This window comes from Meriones unguiculatus, chromosome 17, assembly GCF_030254825.1.
Source record: "Meriones unguiculatus strain TT.TT164.6M chromosome 17, Bangor_MerUng_6.1, whole genome shotgun sequence".
Lineage (NCBI taxonomy): Eukaryota > Metazoa > Chordata > Mammalia > Rodentia > Muridae > Meriones > Meriones unguiculatus.
The window spans coordinates 16,447,638-16,469,041 of NC_083364.1; the positions used below are offsets into that span (position 1 = coordinate 16,447,638).

Consider the following 21,404-nt stretch of genomic DNA (forward strand, 5'->3'; position numbering starts at 1 on the left):
CAGGACTTACCTCCCCCGCAGCCGCTGCCCCTTCAGGTGAGCCCCTCACTGTGGATCTTGCCCAGGACTCTGCAGCACCCGAACAGGTGAGGGACAGCTGTGGGCAGCCACCCCAAGGGCCTTGATCTCCACATCAGCCAAAGCCATGTCCTTGGGCTGTGATGTTGGGGATAGAGGTTCCCACAGACACCCAACAAGCTCTGCGGAGTAGGGGAGACTCATATATTTTTTTTCTCTTTCTCTGGTCTTGGAGAAAAGTTTCTCCTTTGGCCTCAGTTTCCCTATTTATATAGAAGAGCTGGCTAGGAGTCCTGTGTTCCTAACAAGGCATCTAGGCTTTAGAAAGAATCTGTGTAACCTAAACTGGCCTCAAACTCCCAGCGATCCTCCTGCTTCAGTTTCCGGAGTGCGGAGAGGTCAGGTGTGTGGGATCAGTCTGGGGCCACTTTGGGACTCAGTTTCCCTGTGAAAGGTGGTTTGTATTGTGGAGTGCCTAAGATGTGGGGAGAGGGGTGCTAATTCAAATCCCACTGACCTGTGGGACTGGATGTACCCTGCATGTCAATGTTCACTTCTGCTTACGGGTGAAGGGGCTGGAGGGGGCACTGGGGAGAACAGCCCTTAGCCTGGCTTTGACCTCTCTGCGGTGGTAGTGGTAGACAGGTTCTGTTACCACATCCCTCAAGTTCCCCTGGGGGCAAGCTCCCCTTGGGGCTCAGTGACTGGAAGAAAAGACATTCAGAGGGGCCACAAGCCTGCCCTGAGGGAAAGTCAGGAACCCCAGCACTGTGTGCTCAGGTCCCACAGAGCCACCTGGACCCCTCGGGGAACGTTGCTTGCTTTGGCCATTGCCTCTTCTCATTGCGTTGGGGTCTACGCCTCACCTATCTGGCCAATGCTCCTGGGCATTTAGTTTGTTTATGTTTGAGTTTTTGAGAGTGCTCTCTTGCTGTAGCCAAGGCTGGCCTCAAATAGCAATCTCACTGCCTCAGTGCTGGAGTGACGGGCCTGTTTCTCTGTACCTGGCTTTGCTGGGTGTTTCTGAAAGCTTCGTTATTTCATGTGAATTTTTGTGTGAATGTGACACAGAATTCCCATTTCCTGGATGAAAAAACAAGGCGCAGAGGGCTGGGCAGGATCCAATGGGAAGCCCCACTGACCCCTCCCAGAGAACAGCAGCTTGAGACTTGCACCTTGAGTTTCATAATTCCAGCCCTGGTACCTCTAGGCTGGAAACATCATGCCTATCTGTTCTCCAGTCTCCCTGGATCAAAGTGGGCATTGATTGAAAGAAGAGACAGACCTTCAAAGGGGTCCCAGAAACCAGACCAGGCTTGGGATTCAGTCTCCTCATTCCATGGAAGCAACAGGCTTTCGAGGGGCCCTAGACAGGGCTAGCCCGCTGTCCGCAGCACTGGGAAAGGTGGGAAAGCCAGGCCCAAGCTCAGTTCCGGCTCCGTGAGGCCAAGGCCTGCAGCGGGCACTGTGCCCGCCCTCATCAGCCTGAGTATCGTTTTTCTGTCTTCTCTGGACTTTGTTTCCCAAGTCCGGGTGGGGATGGAGAGGAGGGGCACACCTGCTCCCGGGTGGGGCCTCCGTCCCCTTGGCAACATGTGGCCAGGGCGGAGCCCAGGGGCCTCCCTGCAGAGGACAGAGCCTGAGGCTGGGAGGCAGGCGGCCTGGGCACCTGGAGCTGGCAGGTGAGGCTGGGAACGCAGGGAAGCCAGGGGGGCGGGGGCGGGGGCGGGGGAGATTGGGGAAGGAAGGGGCCTCACAGAAGGAGCTGGGGTCTGTTTGAGGTGCGCCTATTAGCAAGGTTGGCTCCCTACAGGGGGACCCAGGGAACCCCGCCCCGTCCCGTCCCGTCTGTACCTCACCACCGTTGGCGATGCCCCGGGCACCGTGTTGTCCTCCTGGATCTGAGAACCGGCTCTGTCGCCAGCTAACTCTAAAGAAACTCTGGTTCTAACATTGATAAGGCTTCCATCTGCATCCAAATGCCAGAACCCGGAAACCCAGTTCACTAGCAGGAGGCTGGCGCCATAGACACCCTCATGGATTCAGGGTCTGATTGGAAGAAACCAGAGGAGCCGCTGCCTGACCAGGCGCAGGCCGGTTTAGGGTCTAGGGTCAGGGGTCAACCTTGACGGGACTTCCCCAGGGCCAACTATCCCAGCCACAAGAAGGCCCTGAGGGAAAGGACAGCGGACTCCTAAGGGCATAGCCCTACTAGGTGGCCTGCTGGCCCCACTAAGGAACCTTTGCCCCGTGGGTAAGAGGCCAGAGGAAGCAGGTGTGCCCACAGGGACCATAAAGCCAGTTTCAATAGAGAGTCGAAGTTCCAGGGTGCGGCTGGGTGGCGCAGGCTTCTTGGCAGAGGAGGAGGAAAGGGCTTCACTTCTCAGTTTCCACGTTCGCCTCGGGGCAGAGACAAAATTGGGCCCCTTGTCCTCAGTTTGAAGGAGCCCTGAATAGGGTGTGAGGTGACTGATGATGACTAAGCAGAGTGGCCGGCTCCTTAGGAGATCCTGAGACCCCTGCTGGATTCGGAGCTTCAGGGATCAGACCTGCAGCCACTGTGAAGCAACTATTGAGTGCTTACTGTACACCAGGCACCTGGAGCTGAATTAAGTTCTGTTGTTTTTGTTATTATTGTTGTTGTTGTTTTCTGTTTTGTTTTGTTTTTGTGTGGGGTTTTGTTTTTATGTTTTTTTGAGGCAGGGTCTCTCTATGTAGCCCTGGCTGGCCTAGACCTCACAGAGATCCTCCTGCCTCTGTATCCCAAGTGCTGGGGTTACTGGAGAGGATTACTACACCCAACAGATCCTGGGTAATGCTGTCCTAGCCAATCCCATGACAGAGAGTAGCTCAGTGGCCTTGAATCCCATCCCAGAGCTCCACCCTCTGATCTGAATCACAGGGAAAGAATGAGGCCCCACCTAGAGAGGGCTGACACCCTTTCTCTAGAGGTTCTGTCTGACTGTCCCATGACAAAGACCATAAAATACTGTACAGCCCTCAGTCAGCCCACAAACATGTTGGCGCACAGAAGCTCTGGGCGGGAAGATGGGAGAGAACTGGAAGGGAGCCTAGTGACTGGGCACCCAGGAACAGCCAGGTTCACTGAGCTGGTCCTAATTAAGTGCTTGCTGTATGCATTAGAAATATCCACCCACACGGAATGGAATTATCCCACTCTCAGAAGAACCATGAAGAGACAAGTAAAGTGTGGGCAGCACAAGGATTACCCTCCACAGGATTGCTGGGCAAGCCTGGCTTCAAAACACAAAGAACGGCTAGGGGCAGGGCTCAAGGCTGGAGGGCCAGCAAGGGGCTGGGGCCGTGGTTTACCTGTGCACACTTGCTGACACTGGTGCTGCTCTGGGTTGTGTGGAGTCAGGTTGTGAGGCTCCAGAGCTGCACTGCAGACTCCAGGAGACCGAAGAAACAAAAGCGAAAGCAGCGGTGAGTGCCCGGAAAGGAGCTGGGGCAAAGGCTGGGCCCCAAGATACCAGGTCAAGGTGTCACGTCCCGCTCTGAGCCCCACCTAGGAGCAAGGTCCAAGGCACTCCCAACCTCTCCCTGCTCTGTGGTTCTGAGGCAGGTGCTGTGAGATGTGACCAGGGGCTCTTTGGGACAGAGATCCCAGCTGTGGGAACTGGGAAACAGGCTTGGCTACACTCTGAGCCTCACTTTCCCCTCTTGGCACCATCCATTGCCAAGGACCAGAGCCCAATGGCTGTCTGTGAAGGTCAGGTGCAAAGATGGCAAGTAAGTGTCCATCTGGGAGTTAATGTGAGGGACCAGGGCTGTGCCTTAGAGAGGAGGGACATCATGCCCCCCCCCGCAGTGTCAGGTGTAAGGCTGACTTTGATTCTGGAGGACAGGGTAAGGGTAGGCAGGATGGAGCAACAGCAGAGGCTCAGCCTACAGACTAGGAGATGAGTGGGCAGCTGTGCCTATGAGAGTCAGCAGGCAGCTGGGTGTGAAGGACACGCCTGTCATCCCAGCAGTTGGGTGGCTGAGGCAGGAGGATTGTTACAAGTCTGACACAGCCTGGGTTACAGAATGAAAGCATGTCTCAGGAAGAAAGGAAGGGAGGGAGGGAGGGAGGGAGGGAGGGAGGGAGGGAGGGAGGGAGGAAGAGAGGGAGGGAAGGAAGGATGGGCTTCACTTCTCAGTTCCTAGGTTCGCCTCAGAGACAAACTTGGGCCCTTTGTCTTCAGTTCAAAGGAAAGAAGAAAGGAAGGAAGGAAGGGAAAGAACAGAGGGGAGGGAGCAAAAGAAGAAAAGGAGAAAAGAATAAAGAGATTAGATAAGAAAATGTTTGTTGTGTGAGCCACAGATACTTAGGGTTTCAGGTACAGTTTGATCCAGGAGCTTAAATGTTTTTGCAAGACTGCTTGTTGGGATTGGAATTGCTCTCCAGAAGCTTTGCTTGTCAGGGCACTATACCCCTGACTCTGTCCCTCTTCCCAGGTGGTCTAACATGGTCTCCTTCTCCCCACAAAGTGAGCTTGGAGATTTCCAACCCACAGGAGGAAAGTCACACCCAGACCCCTTGAGATGGATCGAGTGACCAGATACCCCATCCTCAGCAACACACACTCAGCGCGGGTCACCAGCTTGGCGCTGGACGAAGACACCAGCTACCCGGTTGAGCTGGTGGGCGTGGGGCCTGAAGCTGGCTGGAGCCAGGAGGATCTGCAGGTCTGGTCCGCTGAGTACCAGACCGAGCCAGATGTGAGAACAAGCGCAGCCTTCACCAGACGAGTCTTCCCTGGCCAGCCGTCCCAGAGGTCACTGTACTGGGAAGATGAGGATGAAGAGATGAAGGTTTACCAACTGGACAACAGCAGTGATGCCGTCCACAGCCAGCCTAGGGACCTCGAGGCCCAGCGCTGGGCGGTCATCCAGAGCCAGGCAGTCAGGAAGGGTGGCACAGTGGCCACGCTCCAGGCTGCGGCAGGTCACAGGGACCCGAGGCTTGCCGGCCAGCCTCGGGCCACATTCTCAGAGGAGAGCTTGGTGGATACAGAGCAAATCGATTTCCTGGCCGCTAGACAGCAATTCCTGAGTTTAGAGAAGGCGAACACGGACCCGGTCACGTGGAGCCCCACAGCCAGGGAGACCCTTGCACGTACCCCACCGAGAGTCAACCAGTCCCCCAAGGCCTCCACCACGCTCCACCTAGCCAACGGCTATGCCACTGCTGTCTCCTCACCAGCGAAGAAGGTGACCTTGACCTTGGAGAAGTCTGTCCACGATTCCCCAGCTGGGTGTGCTTGTGCAGCCAACGACCCTGGTCACCACATCCGTGCAGAGTCCCCTGAGACCCCCAAAGAGACACCCATCGAGAGAGAGATCAGACTAGCCCAGGAGCGTGAGGCAGAGCTGCGCGAGCAGAGAGGGCTCCGGCGGGCTGCCGGGCGTCAAGAGCTGATACAGATTCCCAGCAGGCCCCTGCTCAACAAGGTGAGCCTGACGGAGACACCCCCGCGAAGAGACAGGGGCCGCCCATCCCTCTATGTGCAGAGGGACATGGTGCAGGAGACACAGCGAGAAGAAGACCATCGGCGAGAGGGCAGAGCGTCCACACCAGACTGGCCTTCCCAGGACCCTCAGCCCGGCCTCCAGAGAAGCCTGAGCTCGGACAGCATCCTCAGCCAGGATGCCCGAGCCACAGACCCGGTTCCAGAGGCAAGGAAGGTCAACCGCATCCCACCGGATGCCTACCAGCCGTATCTGGGCTCCGGGACCCCCAAACTAGAATTCTCAGCCTTCGGAGCATACAGCAAGCCGAGCGGTGTCTCCACAGCGGACACCTTCCGGAGGGCCACGGGGTCTCCCAGGCATGCCTCAGAATGCTCCGGAAGGTCTCTGAGCTCAGACCTTGAGTGGTCCAAGCCCCCTGAAAAGCCCCTTCATGCCAACGGGGGTGTCGTGCAATTACAGAATTTCCACCTGCGTCCGCTGCGATTCAAAGTCCCGGATGTGCCCCAGCGCGCTGAGACCTCCCATACCTGGGGCTGGGAGGCGGCCGGAGCCCCTGCGTTGAGGCTACAGAAGTCCCAGTCATCTGACCTGCTGGAAAAGGAGGTGGAGAGCGTCCTGCGGAGAGAGCGAGAGGTGGCTGAGGAGAGGAGGAATGCCTTCTTCCCAGAAGTGTTTTCCCCAGAGCTGGACCAGGACGAGAGCCATGTGCAAGAGTCCCGGAGTTCCTCTCGGGCATCTGGTGAGCAGGGATTCAGAGGTTGGCTATTCTGTCCGGGGGACAAGAGCGGAGAGTCGAAGTTTAGACACATCCGTTTCTCTCAGGAAGCAGATTTCAGAGAGAAAACACCAACTTTGCTCAGCAGGTTTTGAATGCTCTGTTATCAGGTGCATAGGGTTTTGCCCCGGTTCTGAAATGTTCTGTTATTGGGCCCACAGACGGCTGCAGCTCTTTCGTCTTCTTGATTTATCGCTCCTCTTTGTTAATGCCATATTTTCCGTCTCAGCTTCATGGTAGTTTTGGCGCGTTGCCTATCTAAACTCTTTCCTGGTGCCTATTTCACCCAGCTGCCTGTCTGCCCGTCTATGCACCTGGCCTCCTAAGGGCTCCAGAATCTTGTCCAGAGAGCCCGGCCTGAGGACTGAGAAATTGGGCTCTCTCCCTGATGCTGCTTCCTTCCTTCTGTCCCCACCACAGGCATCACAGGCAGCTATTCAGTGTCGGAATCACCACCCTTCACCCCCATCCAGCTGCATTCAGGCCTGGTGTGGAAGGTGGAGACGGAGACGCCAGAGGACGGCGCTCCGGGGCAGAAGACGAAAAGGGAGTCGTGGGTGAGTTGAGTTGACTGAGGTGTGGCTGCTGCCCACAGGGTAGGGCGTTGGACCAGGTGTCTGTTCTGTCTCTAAGGCAACACACAGGCAGGGCCACGTTATCCTTAGTGTGGATCACCCTCGGGGTCAAAGGCCAAATGCTAATGAGGAAAAAAAGCAGATACTAACTGGTCATTACCATCATCTTGGATTTATATTTGTTTGTTTTTCCAGACAGGGTTTCTCTACATAGCTTTGGCTGTCCTGGACTCACTTTGTAGACCAGGCTGGCCTAGAACTCACAAAGGTATACCAGCCTCTGTCTCCCAGAGTGTTGGATTTTGCCACCGCACCTGGCTTTGTTTTTATTTTTTGAGACAGAATGGCACTATGTAGCCCTGGCTGTCCTGGAACTCACTCTGTAGACCAAGCTGGCCTCGAACTCAAAACTCACAAGAGATCCTCCTGCCTTTGCCTCCCGAGTGCTGGGATTAAAGATGTGGGCCACTAGCCCAGCTCCAGCATAATTTTTTTAAAGGTGTGTGTGTGTGTGTGTGTGTGTGTGTGTGTGTGTGTTCCCCAGTGCCACTCAGTGTGAAGAACCTTAGTCTCGGTTCTCACCTGCCTTCCTTGAGACGGTCTCTGTGTACCTGGCTCACTGGCCCACCACTTGCAGTCACTCTCCTGTCTCTCCCTCCCACCGCCATAGAACAATGGGATCACAGACACTTGCTGTCACTTCCAGCTTCACACAGATTCCAAGGGCTCAAACTCAGGGTCTTACACACGCAAGCCAAGCACCTTGCCCCCAAGCCGTCCCCCGTTCTCCACCCCCGGTCATGGGATGTGCCACAGCCCAGCGGCAGGCTGTACAGAAATCATCCATTAGCATCTTCGGGATCACAGGCACCCACAGCCACCGAGCTCCCCGACCAGCCTGATTCTAAGTGTAGTTAGCCCGGCTACACTGGGAGAGCCCGGGGGACACCTCAGAGAAGGACACACAGTCCAGCACACTCATCTGCTCTCACAGCCTGACCCCGTGATGTGTGGACGAAGCTGGACAAGATTCAAGTACAAGCAAGTAGCGACCCCAATCTTACCCTTAGTCTCCTTCTCTGATAACCGTGAGTGTTCGTCTGTGGACAAAATGCTGTCTGTGTGCCGGGGCTAGGGCCTGTCAATGTGATCCCCACTGTGACACACTGAGACTGACCATGGATACTGTCGGCCAGAGGCTGCCATGAGTGGGACAGTGTGACAGTACAGCATGGCAAATAGCCTTGAGCTTCGTGACCATGCGACCCTGGCAAGGTGCCGCCAGCCGGAGTCTCTTCCCATTTGGCAGGAAGGGGTGCTGCAGCTGTGTGAGAACTTTCAGGTGGGCGCTGGGGCAGGGCAGGAAGGATAAACACTGACTGTCAACCTTTTCATGCAGTACGCAGGCATCAACCCCGCTGACCGTGTCAACTCCGAGGTGAGTTCCAGAGGGAGAAGACTGGAGTGTGTCCCTTCTTGTCAATTCCCCAACCACAGCACTGGTCACTGAGGGCTTTTCTTCCGGGTGTGGGGCTGCACTGGCTGTCAACTATGCTGGCAGAGTCTTCCTGGGGTAGATTGTGCTATCATCTGCTTGTGATGCCTGCCATGGGCACAGATTATGGGAAAATGGTCTGTATGAGGCTTTTTTTTTTTTTTTACCAGAAGACAAAGATCTCAACAGGTTGAGCCACAGAGAAGAGCATTATTATTATTATTATTATTATTATTATTAATTATTGATGTCTGCTACGTGGCCCTGGCTGGCCACATGTAACTTGCTATGTAAGATGGCCCCAAACTCACAGTCTTCCTGTCTCAGCCTCCTGAGTGCTGAGATTGTAAGTGTAACCCTTTCTGGCCTGAAGCTGGATACACAATACACAATTTCCTGGGTGTATGGCTCAGCAGAAGTTGGCAGGTTGCTAGGAGAGGGTGTAAAACAGAGGAGGGGAGATTCCCACCTCAGCTCTGCGCCAGACACTCCTGCACACTGGCAAGGGGGTGCCAGCTGCAGGTGGTCTGTGTCTCCAACAGATCCCACGCCCCTTGTGTGCAGGTCCTGGGAGCCACACGGGTAACGCGACACAAGAATGTCTTGGCGGAACGCTGGGAAGCACGCATCTACGCCAGCGAGGATGACGACTGAGCCCGGAGACGGGGATGCCCGTTCCCTCATCCCATCCCAGGCCTGCGCCAAGCGTCTGCTGCCAGGCTCCTACTTAAGCTCCCTGCTGGAGAGCCTGGCCTCACACCCAGCACAGGGTGTTTATGGCCTGGAAGTTGGTTTGGCTTTCCTGGGGTGGGGAGTATTTCCTGGGGAGGAGTGGTTCTCAGCTGGGGCCGAAATGACAACCCCTGCCAGGACTCTGTGTATCTAAGACCTTGCCAAATGCTGTGCAGTTCAAAGAAGGAACAGGCACGGTAGGGTCTGGTGCCCTGGGAGCTGGGAGACCAGGGCTCGCCCTCAGCAGCCCCGGAATCTGCCACTCGGAGAAAGAGGGCTCTATTTAGGGACCTGCCATTCCAGTCTTGCCAACCCCAAACGTGTTCATGTTGCTACACAATAAACTTGTCATGAGCTGCCCGCCTGGAGTAGAGGGTGCATCGCAGGCAGCCCCTGCCCTCCGTCTGGCCCATTCGTCTCGGTGATGTCAGCCCTGGCTCCCTGAGGTCCTGGAAAGCTGGACACACAGGGTTGGGAAGCAACAGGGATTGAAGGGCTCAAGCACGGTCATGGGGTGGACCTTGACATCTGTGAAAGGTGCTGAGCCTGGGCCAGGTACCCTCTGCAGTGGACAAACTGTGTCTACCCCAGGTGACCCTCAGAGAAAGCAACAGATGAAAGATAAAGGTGCTGCTCTTTTCCCGGAAGCCTTCTGGGAGCAGCGGGAGACAGTCAAACTCAGTCCCTCTGTGTTGCTGAGCCTTACTGCCAGTAGCTGTCCATGGCAGATATTTGGAGAATCTTGAAGGTTCCCACATGAACCTGGGCGGCGGTGGCTCACGCCTTTAATCCCAGCACTTGGGAGGCAGAGGCAGGAGGATCTCTGAGTTCTACAGAGCGAGATTCAGGAGAGCCAGGTCTACACAGGGAAATCCTGGCTCAAAAGCAAACACATGAAAAGTCCTGCACAGCCTTGTGCAGACTTTCTCCCCACGCCACAGCAGACTTACCCAGCTCTTCAGGCCTCAGCAGCATGTCTCCAAAGCCTTTACACCCCAGTCCCACTTTCGTCTGTAGGCATCACAAGCCTGGCTCAGGCCACAGTTTCATCCCCCCACCCCACCCCCTGAGACCACAGGGCACGCAGGGCTGGGCCACCTAACTACCTGCAGCCCAGGGGAGACAGCTCCCAACTCCCATCCTTTCCCTCAGCCCTCACGCTGCCCTCCCCACATGCCTGAAGCCCTCCTCTCGGGTTCAGGGCTCCCTGTGCTTCCCTCGGCCAGGCCACAGGGACCCAGTTGCTCGGGGAAGGCCAAGCACAAACAGGAAACAGACCTTGGGTCCCCTCCAGTGCAAACTTAGGACTTGGGGCTCTCTGAGGCGGGAGTGCCTTCCTACCTCCAATTATGTGCAAAGCCTGTGTGCTATCACTTCGTATCTAGTAATGCCACAATCCATCCACGCCAAAGGAGATCCCATCCCGTCACCATCACACATTCACCGCAGGTGAAACCGTTACTGTGTGAAGTGTGTCCCAGGCGGGCTTGGGAGATCACGGAGGTGGTGTGATTTTGTTAGGGTCACAGAGCCAATCAGTGGCTGGACGCCTGGGGACTGAAGTTGGATGTGGGACCAGCCAAAGGCCTTTTGAAAGAAAAAGATAATCCAGGCAAAACAATTGAAACTGGGTTTGGCAAGGCCAGCTTCAGGCTAAGCTGGATATCACCTTCCAACTTCCATTTCCCTATTGAAGAGCTCTGGCCAAGGCCAGCCTCAGTTTCCTCCTTTGTACTAGCCGAGACTCTGTTGGCACCACCCCCAGCTGGTGTCTGCATGGTAACCCCTGCACAGGGTGCGCAGTCAGTGCAGAATTAATGCCAGTTCATTCTGGCCTTCATTAATTAACCCTACTCTCTGGAGGAGGGTTAAGTCAAGAACCTCCCGGTTTGAAACAGCATTTGCACGCGGCCACCAGAGGGAGGCAAAGCACCAGCAGCAACCGGATTCCTGCTGGTCGGCTCTGGTGGGCATGGGAGTAGCAGTTCCTCTCTGGCAGCTAAGAGGTGCCTCTGGCAGCTGTGGCATGTGCCTGGAACAGCCGGGGACTTCAGAGACAGCAGGAAGGTCAGCCATGAGGCACAAAGCTGGCATGGATTCCAGCTGAGGACCGACACAGTCAGAGGACACCTTTGTGGAGTCCACCCTCTGCTTTCACCTTGACATAGGGTTTCTCTGTGTAGCCCTGGCTGTCCCGGAACTGGCTCTGTAGACCAGAGATTCACTTTCCTGAGGGATGACATAGTATCTAAGGACAGGACTCAGGTCTGGCTTGCACAACAAGAATCATTGCCTGTTCAGCTGTGGTACCGGCCTGGCTTTGGCTGTCCTGGATTTTTCTTTTTGTTTTTGTCACGGTGAGAATTGAAGCCACAGCCACCTGTACACTATCTAAGCACCCTGCCACAGCTATATCATAGATTTTAATTCATATTTTGTTTTTGTTTTTTGAGAAAGGTGTAATAGTCATGGCTGTCCTGGACTCACTTTGTAGACCTAGGATTAAAGGCATGTGCCACTACCAACTGTAAAAATTTAAGTCAGACCAGGCATGGTGGCGCATGCCTGTAATCCCAGCACACTCGAAGACACAGATGGATCACTGTGAGTTCAAGGCCAGCCTGGTCTACAGACATCCAGGGATATCCAGATTACACAGAGAAACCCTGTCTCAAAACACAAAACAAAAACAATTAAGTCAGCTACAACAGCTTGCCAGCTGGTGATGGCACACTGGCACACGCCTTTAATCCCAACATTCTCAGAAAGCAGAGGCAGATGGATCTCTGAGTTCAAGGCCAGCCTGATCTACAGAGAGAGTTGCAATACAGCCAGGGCTACACAGAGACCATGTCTGGAAAAACCATAAAAGAAAAGAGAAAAAAACCCATACAGACAGACAGACAGACAACATACATGATAAGCTGTAGCTCAGTGAATGGTGCTCTTGCCTGGTGTGCAGGAGCCCCAGCCTCCATGGCAGCATTACATAAGGCAGACATGCTATCACCACAGTGCTGCACTCGGGAGAAGACCCGCGACGCTCAGTCATCCACAGGGGCAAAGGACTTGGCTTACCCGAGACCCATTTCTGGAGTGAAACAGAATAAGTTTTAAAGTTTCCAAACCAATATTTCGAAGACAGATAATTACAATCTAACTCCATCGACTTACCTGCACCTGTTTCCTGTGACAGAGGTACCCAATGTGACAAACTTACTAACACCAGAAATGTGGTGCTTGAAGAGTAACATTATCTTCCACTGCCCTCCACCATCCTCCACCATCCTCCTCCATCATCCTCCGCCATCCTTCATCCTCTTCCATCATCCTCCACCATCCTCCATCCTCCTCCACCATCCACCATCCTCCATCCTCCATCATCCTTCACCACCCTCCATCATCATCCGTCTCCATTTTCCCACCATCTTCTACCATCTTCCATCAACCTACATCATCTTCCCACTAACCTCCCATCGTGTCCTCCATCTGTCTTTCTTCTCTCATGACCCCCCGTCCTCTTCTGACTTCCATTTATGTGTTCCCAGCAGTAAAAAGGACAGCCTGCAGCCACATGTGATAAATCCCTCCTTTCTCAGTCCTCTTGCCTCCCACCTTATAAATGTCAAAAGTTAAACCCTCCCTACAGCAGCAGTAGAGATGGCTCAAACTGTAAGAAAACATACTGCTCCTGAAGGAGACCCAAGTTCGATTCCCATCACCCACACAATGTTAAGGTCCCCAGAGACCACCAGGAGCCAGGAGCTGGACCACATATGCAAGAGCAAAGAGCTTTATTTTGTCTTAATTTCGGTCTCTCTACTGACATGGTGCAGTGGGTCAGAGAGGAGAGCCCCAAGCTGCTGCATGGCAGGGTTTTTATTGGGGTTTGAGGAAGAACCAGGAATTCCCAGCTTAGCAGAACCAGGACTGGATGCCGTTCAGGGCAAGCTTGTTACAAAGTGACTGGCTAACATAACCTCAGGATGTTAGGTGGTGGGCTGCCCAGCACAGAGGCTTGTGCCCTGAGATAAGACACATTCCCATTCTTGTGGCCACCTCCAGGCTATTCCTTGGGTATGGGGTTTTATGGTTTTCTTATTCCTGGAATCAGTGACCAATGGCCTAATGGGGGTGGGGGGGTGATCTGGCCTGGTCCTCTCAATAGCAGCACACACAACCATTTATAACTCCAGTTCCAGGGGTCCGGTGCCATCTTTTGGCCTCTGCGGGAACTGTATACACACAATGCACATTCATACACGCAGGCAAACACTCTTACATATAAAATAGAAATAAATAAAAAATTAAAGACTGAACTAATAAGACCTCACCATATCCCAGTGCCCATCCTGTAGCTCCCCGGCCTTTCCTGTCCTCTGCTGCATGTAGCCTGTCTTTGCTGCTTTGTGGGTTCTTCTTTTTTCCATCCTTCATCCCCCCACTGTTTCACTCCCTATCACTACATAAGAGAGAAAGAAGACTAGAGGGGAGAGATAGAGATCCCTGAATCTAATTTCTTTTCATTTCTTCTTTGATCATGACTACTGACAAGCACAACCAACACCCTGAACAACCACCAGCCACCAACCCCACCTCCTCTCAGGGCCCGAGCATTTATAGACCCTCTGAAAAGTTCCCAGAATGCCAAACCTCACACAGTCGCAGAAACTCTCTGCAGCTGGCAAAACCACGTCTCTGCTAAGCACAAGACAAACCATAGTCAGTGCTTTGAAGGGTCCAAAGCAGCCTTGCATCCCCACACCTGGGATTAAACACCTTCTTATAATATTTGGCTTTTGAGAGTTGTGTGTGTGTGGTTTTGGGTTTTTGTTGTTGCTACTGCTGTTGTTGTTTTGAAAACAGGGTTTGTGTAGCCCTGGCTGTCCTGAAACTATGTCTGTCGGCCAGACTGGCCTGGAATTCAGAGATCCGACTGCCTCTGCCTCCCAAGTGTTGGGATTAAAGTCATGCACTGTCACCACTTGCTTATTTGTGTTTTTAAAGAAACCAAGGGGCTGGAGAGATGGCTCAGAGGTTAAGAGCACTGGCTGCTCTTCCAGAGGTCTTGAATTCAATTCCCAGCAACCACGTGGTGGCTCACAACCACCTATAGTGAGATCTGGTGCCCTCTTCTGGCGTCTTGGTGTACATGCAGGCAGAACATCATACACATAATAAACTAAACATATCTTAAAAAACAATTGCAAAATTCTCACTATAGCAGTGTGGGTCTTACTCTCACATACCTGGCTTCGTGGCACCATCTGACTCTTGCAGTGTCTGTGCTTTCTGCCTGGATCCTTTCCAGGGTCAGAAGGGGTTTTCCTGGCTCATCCACAGTTTTTTATTTTGAGACTGAGTCTCACAGATACTAGGCCAGGCTGGCTTTAAACTAATTTCATAGCCTAGGAAGGTTCCACTCTCACGTTCCTCCTTCCTGAGCTTTCTGAGGTGCTGTGTGCCAGGCCTGGGTCCCTGTCCCCTGCTCTCTGAGGACAGTCACACCCACCAACATCTTGGGAGGGTCTGTGTACTCTGCACCTGATTGCTGTGCTGATCGTACTCTGCTAAGCATCTTCTCCCTGAGTGACATTTGCAACTTGTTTAAAGTAAAAGAGTAAATGTTTTAACTAGAAATAAATTGCCTATGCAAAGACTGGGTGAGCAAGTCATATATGGGAATCAGCCACCAACCGCAGAGGCCTTCTCCACACGGACAGCAAAGGAGATTCTTCTCTGGACAGGAGACTGGTGTTCCCAGACGCCCTCTGCCATGGCAGCATGGCCAAAATTAGACCCCTGCTCTCTGTACAGCTGTCCTTGGCTTTAGTGACCACATGGTCATGATGACTCTGGAAGGTTCAGCCCCTGGGCCATATTTGGGCCTTTCTGAGGAAGTCTGCTGGTCTGGCATGAAACTCATAATTGCAAGCCCCAAATCCCCTTTCCTGCCAGGAAGTAGCCATCTGCATGCTGTCCATTCTGGTGTACAGCCCCAGCAGGCCGGTGACTTAGGTGGGGAAAGGCTGCTTTCCCCTCCCGGGCAGTGTGACATCCCTAGGTCAGGGACCATGGGTCATCCAGGGTGTCTTCTGGGCAGTTTGTGGTAAATGGTACTGCAGTCGGCTGTCGCACAGGGCGCAGAGCGTGGCCCGGCGCAGTCTCAGTACTGTGTACTCCCACTGGGCATCACAGGGGCATCGCCCTCATCCCAGTCCGTACTCAGGAGGCAGAGGCAGCTGGATTGTTGCGAGTTCAAGACCAGCCTGGAGTACATTACTTCTAATCTCAAGAAAGAACGATACCCTCAGCCCATTCAGGACAGGAGGCATGTGGATATTTGTGAGTTTAAGGCCAGTCTGGCCTACACACTAAGTACCAGGGCAGCCAGTGCTACACAAAGAGAACGAATATAAGAAAACAGGGCCTGGGCCAGGTGGTGGTGTACGCCTTTAGGTGGTGGCAGGGGCAGGCAGATCTCTGTGAGCTCGGGGCTACCCTGGTCTACACAGGGAGTTCCAGGACAGCCAGGGCTACACAGAGAATCCCTGTCTCAAACAAAAAAAAAAAAAAAAAAGAAAAGGGGTATGTGTGTGTGTGTGATGGCTCATGGGTTACGAGCACTGGCCACTCTTCCAAAGGACTCAGTTTTCCAGCACTCGCAAGGCAGCTCACAACTGTCACTAACTCCAGTTCCAGGGGATCCCAACACCTTCTGGCTTGGTGTGCACGCGACACACAAGCAGATATGCAGGCGAAACACCCATAACAAATAAAACACATACATAAAAATGTAATAACTAAACAGGATTGTTTTTAAAGAATAAATATTAAACGGTAAAATGAAGTTAGGCTGTTTTTCAGTTTCTTCGTTGGTAATGACGTGCTTTCTGGTCTTTCCGGCGAAGGTTTCTCTTTGGAGTCCAGGTGGCCTCAAATTCGTAATGCTTCTGGGTCTGGGTCTGTGGGATGACCCTCGGCAGAGGGCTTAGCTATCCTGAGTGAATCACTGGGTTCCACTCCCGGCATTGCATAAACGGAGCTCGGTGGCGCAGGGCTGTCATCTCAGCAATCAGAAAGTAGAGGCAGAAGGGTCCATCAGAGGCTCAAGGCCATGTCCAGTTTGTGTTAGCCTGGGCTACATGAGAGCACGTCCAAACAAACAAACAAACCAACCGCAGGTCGCAGGCACCCTGCTTAGTCCGCGGGGCATCGACTGATGGGCGCGATCACATCCAAACCTCCAAACTCAGAGAGCTGGGCCAGAAACATCCCCAGCAGGTTTTTCAAGCCTTCGGAGGCCAAGGCAGTAACGTGCACCGGGGCTGCTTGGGCTTGCCGGAATTTCTTCCACGGTACAACAAGCAGACTTATGGCTGTGCAGAGCGCAGAGGGGGAGTGTGAAAGAAAGGGGGAACTTAGGGATATCTGGGTTCGGTACTGGCCTCCAGCCCAGCCTTGTAGGTGGCAGGGATCCCTCGTTTCCTACCCCCCAGCCTCTTCAGTGGTACAGCCCCTGTCTAGAAATCCCCAATGAGGGGCTGGGGCGTGGTCACGGGTGGAGCCCCGCTTGGAATTCCCTGCAGAGGGGCTGGGGGGCGGGAGAGCAGGCTCCTGTATTCTGACAAGTCTGAAACTCTGGGTTTGTGATAGTGGAAAGAGGAGTGGAGGAAATTCACGCGCCGCGTGAGTCTGAGGAAGTGGGAGGGACTTTGCCTCTGGAATGTCTGTGCCCCGGCCTGGGCAGTCTAACCCTTCACACCCATCCCCCCGGGCTCCTGCCAAGTCCAGACCGGGAAAGGAATTCCTGGCTAAGTCTAATTTAAAACAAACAAATAAACAAAGTTTGGTGGAAGGGGAATGAGAGGAATGCGGGCGTGGCTCCCCGCTGAGGGAGGATTGGGGCTCCGGACTTGCGGGGACAGAGGTCACCGTGACCCCAGCAACCTCCCCTCCCCCGCCCCGCACCCCGTCTCTGCTGGGAGCCCACCCCAGCCGGACTTTCCAAGGTTACTCTGGTTTACGGCCTTTTTGCTCGGCTGGTGGCAAATTGAGGGAGAGGGGGGAAAAAAACAGCCTCCAGGAGGCGGGGATATCAAAGAACAGTTTCGGAATCCCGGGAAACCTTTGTTTCTTACGGCTGGGCGGGGCTCCTGCTGGACAATCTGGACTCCAGACTGGAGTATCCGTTAGTGTTTTCCTTCTGGAGAGCTGAGGTAGAGGGATTGCTGCAATTTTAATGACTGGGCTACATGAGATGATGCGTTGTCTCAAAACGTGCACGCCTGTTATCCCAGCATTCAGGAGGTGGGAGGCCGGACCACCAGGAGACCACGGCTATCCCGGTCTACATGAGACCCAAACAAAAAATTATTCCAAGGTTGACAGCATGCCCTGGTGGCAAGGCCCTAGTATGGAATCCCCAGTTTTGAAAAATAAAATACGTTTCCCGTAGCTCTTTCCTGATGCCTCCCTGAGTTTCACACACTACCTGGAATCCACAAAAACCTCTTTGGAGGCCCAGGTTTGTGGGTGATAGAAAGGTCACACTGTGTTTCTGTTTCTAGCAGGGAACTTATTTATCTGGATTTAGAAAGGGAGCCAGCTCAGAGAACACAGCAGAGAGGGAAGATGTGGGGCCTGTGGCTGCCCAACCGATTCTAGAGTTCTTCATGATCAAGTCGCTGACTTTTAACCCTGTGAGGACTGCGGAGAAGTTGGGGGAGCAGGCAGAATGAGTCTCAACCCGGCTCTCTCTCTCGTATGTATATATATATTTATCTGAATGGGCAGTTCGCCTGCATGTATGTCTGTGCACCACAGAGGCCGGAAGAGGGTGTCGGATCCTAAGGCTGGACTAACCTTGGCTGGTTGGTACAGCCCTGCAGTGGTGCTGGGAATCAAAATGGGTCCCCTGGAGGAGCAGCCAGCGCTCCTAGCCCATCAGGTACCTCCTCAGCCCCAATGCGGATCCGTTTAAAAAGCGAGGAGGCAATAGCAGTAGCCTGAGGGGTTTGGGGAGTCACCTGGAGCAGCCTGGCTGGCTGCTGGGAGAGCCACTTTTCCTGCCCAATCCCGGGCTTCTTTCAGTCTGTGGTTCTTCTTGAGAGCCCTGTCAGCCCAAGGAGCTTATCTCCCTTTAAGATGTATCTTGTTTCCCGCACTCTGGGAGGCCGAGGCAGGTAGATCTTTTTGAGTTTGAGGTCAACCTGGTCTACAAAGTGAGTACAGGACAACCAAAGCTACACAGAGAAACCCCCAAAATACACACACACACACACACACAAATAGATATGTATGTTTGTACTGTGTATGCTCTTAGGTAACTATAAAATAATATGATTCCTTGAGGCTTTACCCAACAGCGTTGGTGGTGTTTGTCCCTCGTCCCTCCTTCTTTGGTATTGACCTCTGTGCATTCTCCCCTGTTGGAGCACCCCATTATTTTGGTTCCTACTTTGCCCGCTTCACATCATATGAATCCTGCTGCTCCCATTCCAAGGAGACCCCACCGTCACCGGTGCCCCGAGATCCCTTTTACACTTTCCCAGTTTCTGCAGTTGCTACAGTCTACATACTCACATCTGAACATCTGAACGTTTGAGCCTCCAATAAGAGAGAATATTGGCTGTTTGTCTTTCTGGGTCTGGGTTTCCACACTCGATGTGATCTTTTCAAGTTCTATCCATTTACCTGCAAGTTTCACGATTTTGGTTTTCTTTACAGATGAATGATATTCTCTAGTGTATATAGACTACATTTTCCTTATCTGCTCATCGGTTGAAGAACATTCCAGTTGTTTCCATTTCTTAGCTGTTATGCATAGAGCAGCAATGGACAGGTTGAGGGAGTACCTGAGGAGTAGGATGTCCTTCGGGCACATGCCAAGAAGCCAAGAAGCGGTATAGCTGGGTCCCACGGGAGGTTGATTTTTAGCCTTTGGGCCTCCGCACTGATTTCTGTAGTAGCTGCGCCAGTCTGCGGCCCCAGCAGCAGCTAATGAGGGCTCCCTCTCCTTGTCTCCAGTATGTGCTGTCAGTCGCTTTGCTGACTGTCTCCCTTCTGACTTGGGTCAGAGGTTAAAGGTAAGCCCCTACTGCTGAAGACACCACAGTCTGTCTAAAGACACTTAGGACAAAGGACTCCTTGGGCAGTTTGAACCAAGTCTTCCCCAGAGGCTTCATTTCTGCAGTCTGGCTTACATGGTTCCAGAAAATACTATGTCAGCTAACAAGTGAGGGAAGCCATTAAATGGTCCCACCTAGCAGAGGCATGCATGAACCAGCACAGTGACCAACATGGCAGAGTATTCTTAAATGCACTCATATGTCTGTGGTAACCAACAGCTGTCTGATTGGATGACAGGCCAATCAACAGGAGGGAGACTAGGCCTGGTACTGGACACATTGGCAGCTTCCCAGGGCTGGTCATGGATCTTAGAAGAGGACCCACTACCACCACTTGGCTGGACCAGCATAATTCATAACCACATTCTGGACCTTATCCTTCTACCCATAGCTAAGTGCACCCCTGACATCAAAGAAGACTCTCAGTACAGCAGATGGAGACCATGGAAGAAAACCACAACTGGACGCATCTGCACCACAGCGTCTGGGGCTGTCTGAGCAGACAGCGCAGAAGGTTGCAGAAGACCAGGAAGTCCACTATGAAACTCTTCTAGTAACGGCTCCATAAACTGGACTGGAAGAATGGCCAGAGGGATCAATAGGCCAACATGGAAAGAGGAAAATGTCATGAGGCCCCACCCCTTGACAAAGAACTGCAGGCAAGGAGTGCTGGGAGGAGAATTAGCCCCTCCCAGGGATCGGGCCCCTGTGGAGTGCCCAGTAAAGAGTGGTCAGCCCTGAAACCAGATACAAACAGACTCAGCAGGCTGCACTTAAATATTAGTGCACACACACACAAGCATAAAACAATAACAAGAAAAGAAAGAGGCTGCCGTTTCAGAGTGAGGGAAGCACCGGGAGGGGCTGGGGGAGGAAAGGGAAGTGGTGTGGCTACACATAAATTAAAAGCGCATTAGCCAGCTGTAACGGCACAGACCTTTAATCCCAGCAGTTGGGGACGGACGCAGGTCTCCACAAAGACAAAGTGACTTCCAGCCTGATTCAGTGGTGCACACCTGTAATTCCAGCACTCTGAGAGGCAGAGGCAGGCAGGATCTCTGAGTCCATGATAGCCAAGACTACACAGAGAAACCCTGTCTCAAAAAACCAAACCAACCAAACAAAAATCTCTCTGGGTATATAAACCACCCTTCAGAGTAGGTCTCACGTTTAGGAGTTGCCATATACAAAGGGAACTTCATGTTTTTATTTCTCTTTGTGTGTGATTTATATATATATATATATATATATTTTTTTTTTTTTCATTTTCATTTTTGGTTTTTGAGGCACAATTTCTTTGTGTAGCCCTGGCTGTCCTGGACTTGAGTTATAGACCAGGCTGGCCTCACAGAGAATCTCCTGCCTCTACCTCCCAAGTGCTGGGATTACAGGCGTGGGCCACCAAGCCCGGCTTTGTTTAAAAGAAAGAGAAAAAAAGATAAAGTTGGTAGTATAAGGAGGTTGAGAGGATCTGGGAGGAGTTGGGAGGTGGGAAAAATATAGTCAAAATATATTATATGAAAAAAAAAATTAATTAAAAAAATACAAATCTAGCCTTAGAGACAGGGTAAGGCCCTAGGCCAGCTGGGTCAGTGGGTGAATGCATTGCTCTGAGGCTGATGACCTGAGGTAGTTCAGGCCCCTGAACTGAGAGGGTGCAAAGGGAGATCCAACCGCCCTAAGTTGTCTGACTGCCAAGCATGCTCCATTGCGTGTACACCCACACACAAACACATCAGATAAAGAAATACATGTAAATTTCTTTTAAAAGAAATATGTGAAAGCCTGACCTGGCAGCATACTCCTGTTACTCCAGCACTCAGGAGGCAGAGGCAGGAGTGGTAAGGATTCAAGGACATCCTCTGCCACGGAGTGAGTTTGAGGGGGAAAAAGAAAGGATGAAGAGAGTGCTGACTGTTCACAGTGCTCGCCAGGCAGTCCTGATTGGTCACACGAGGCTCATCCACTGGGCTGCTGTAATGTGTCCCTCAGCAGGCACCTGAGCCGCTGCTGGGCCCAAGATCAAGTGTTGCTTGTCTGCTGTGAATTATTGATGCGGTAAAGATCACCCCACACACTGAGCTCCCCATCTCCACTTTCCTGCGTTGCCCTTGATAAAACCCTGGTGGGGGGTGACCAGTATTGGGACAGGGGTAGTAGCCAGCAAGTCTTTGGTACTAGAACCTCATGGGCCCCACCTG

General features: G+C 52.9%; 1 protein-coding gene across 7 annotated transcripts; it reads left to right on the plus strand.

The window, feature by feature from the left end:
• The first annotated feature begins 24 nt into the window (after positions 1-24).
• Positions 25-9,433, plus strand: Misp (mitotic spindle positioning). Of its 7 annotated transcripts, none has more exons than XM_060371088.1 (5): positions 25-86; positions 4,480-6,235; positions 6,692-6,828; positions 8,246-8,284; positions 8,906-9,433. In XM_060371088.1, exons 2-5 carry the CDS (start codon positions 4,567-4,569, stop codon positions 8,993-8,995), a joined length of 1,935 nt encoding a protein of 644 aa, XP_060227071.1. In that variant the 5' UTR covers positions 25-86; positions 4,480-4,566; the 3' UTR covers positions 8,996-9,433. The 7 variants fall into 7 exon arrangements, with proteins under 7 accessions (XP_060227071.1, XP_060227068.1, XP_060227067.1 ...); XM_060371085.1 differs by having other exon boundaries at positions 4,513-6,235; XM_060371084.1 differs by lacking the exon at positions 25-86 and adding an exon at positions 1,578-1,700 and having other exon boundaries at positions 4,513-6,235.
• The last annotated feature ends 11,971 nt before the right edge of the window (positions 9,434-21,404 follow it).

Bases quoted from the DNA above. Each gene is read 5' to 3' on its own strand.
- Misp (XM_060371088.1), top strand. From the start codon at position 4,567: ATGGATCGAGTGACCAGATACCCCATCCTCAGCAACACACACTCAGCG. The intron at 6,236-6,691 runs GTGAGCAGGGAT...TCCCCACCACAG, and splicing joins GAGTTCCTCTCGGGCATCTG to GCATCACAGGCAGCTATTCA. The intron at 6,829-8,245 runs GTGAGTTGAGTT...CTTTTCATGCAG, and splicing joins AGACGAAAAGGGAGTCGTGG to TACGCAGGCATCAACCCCGC.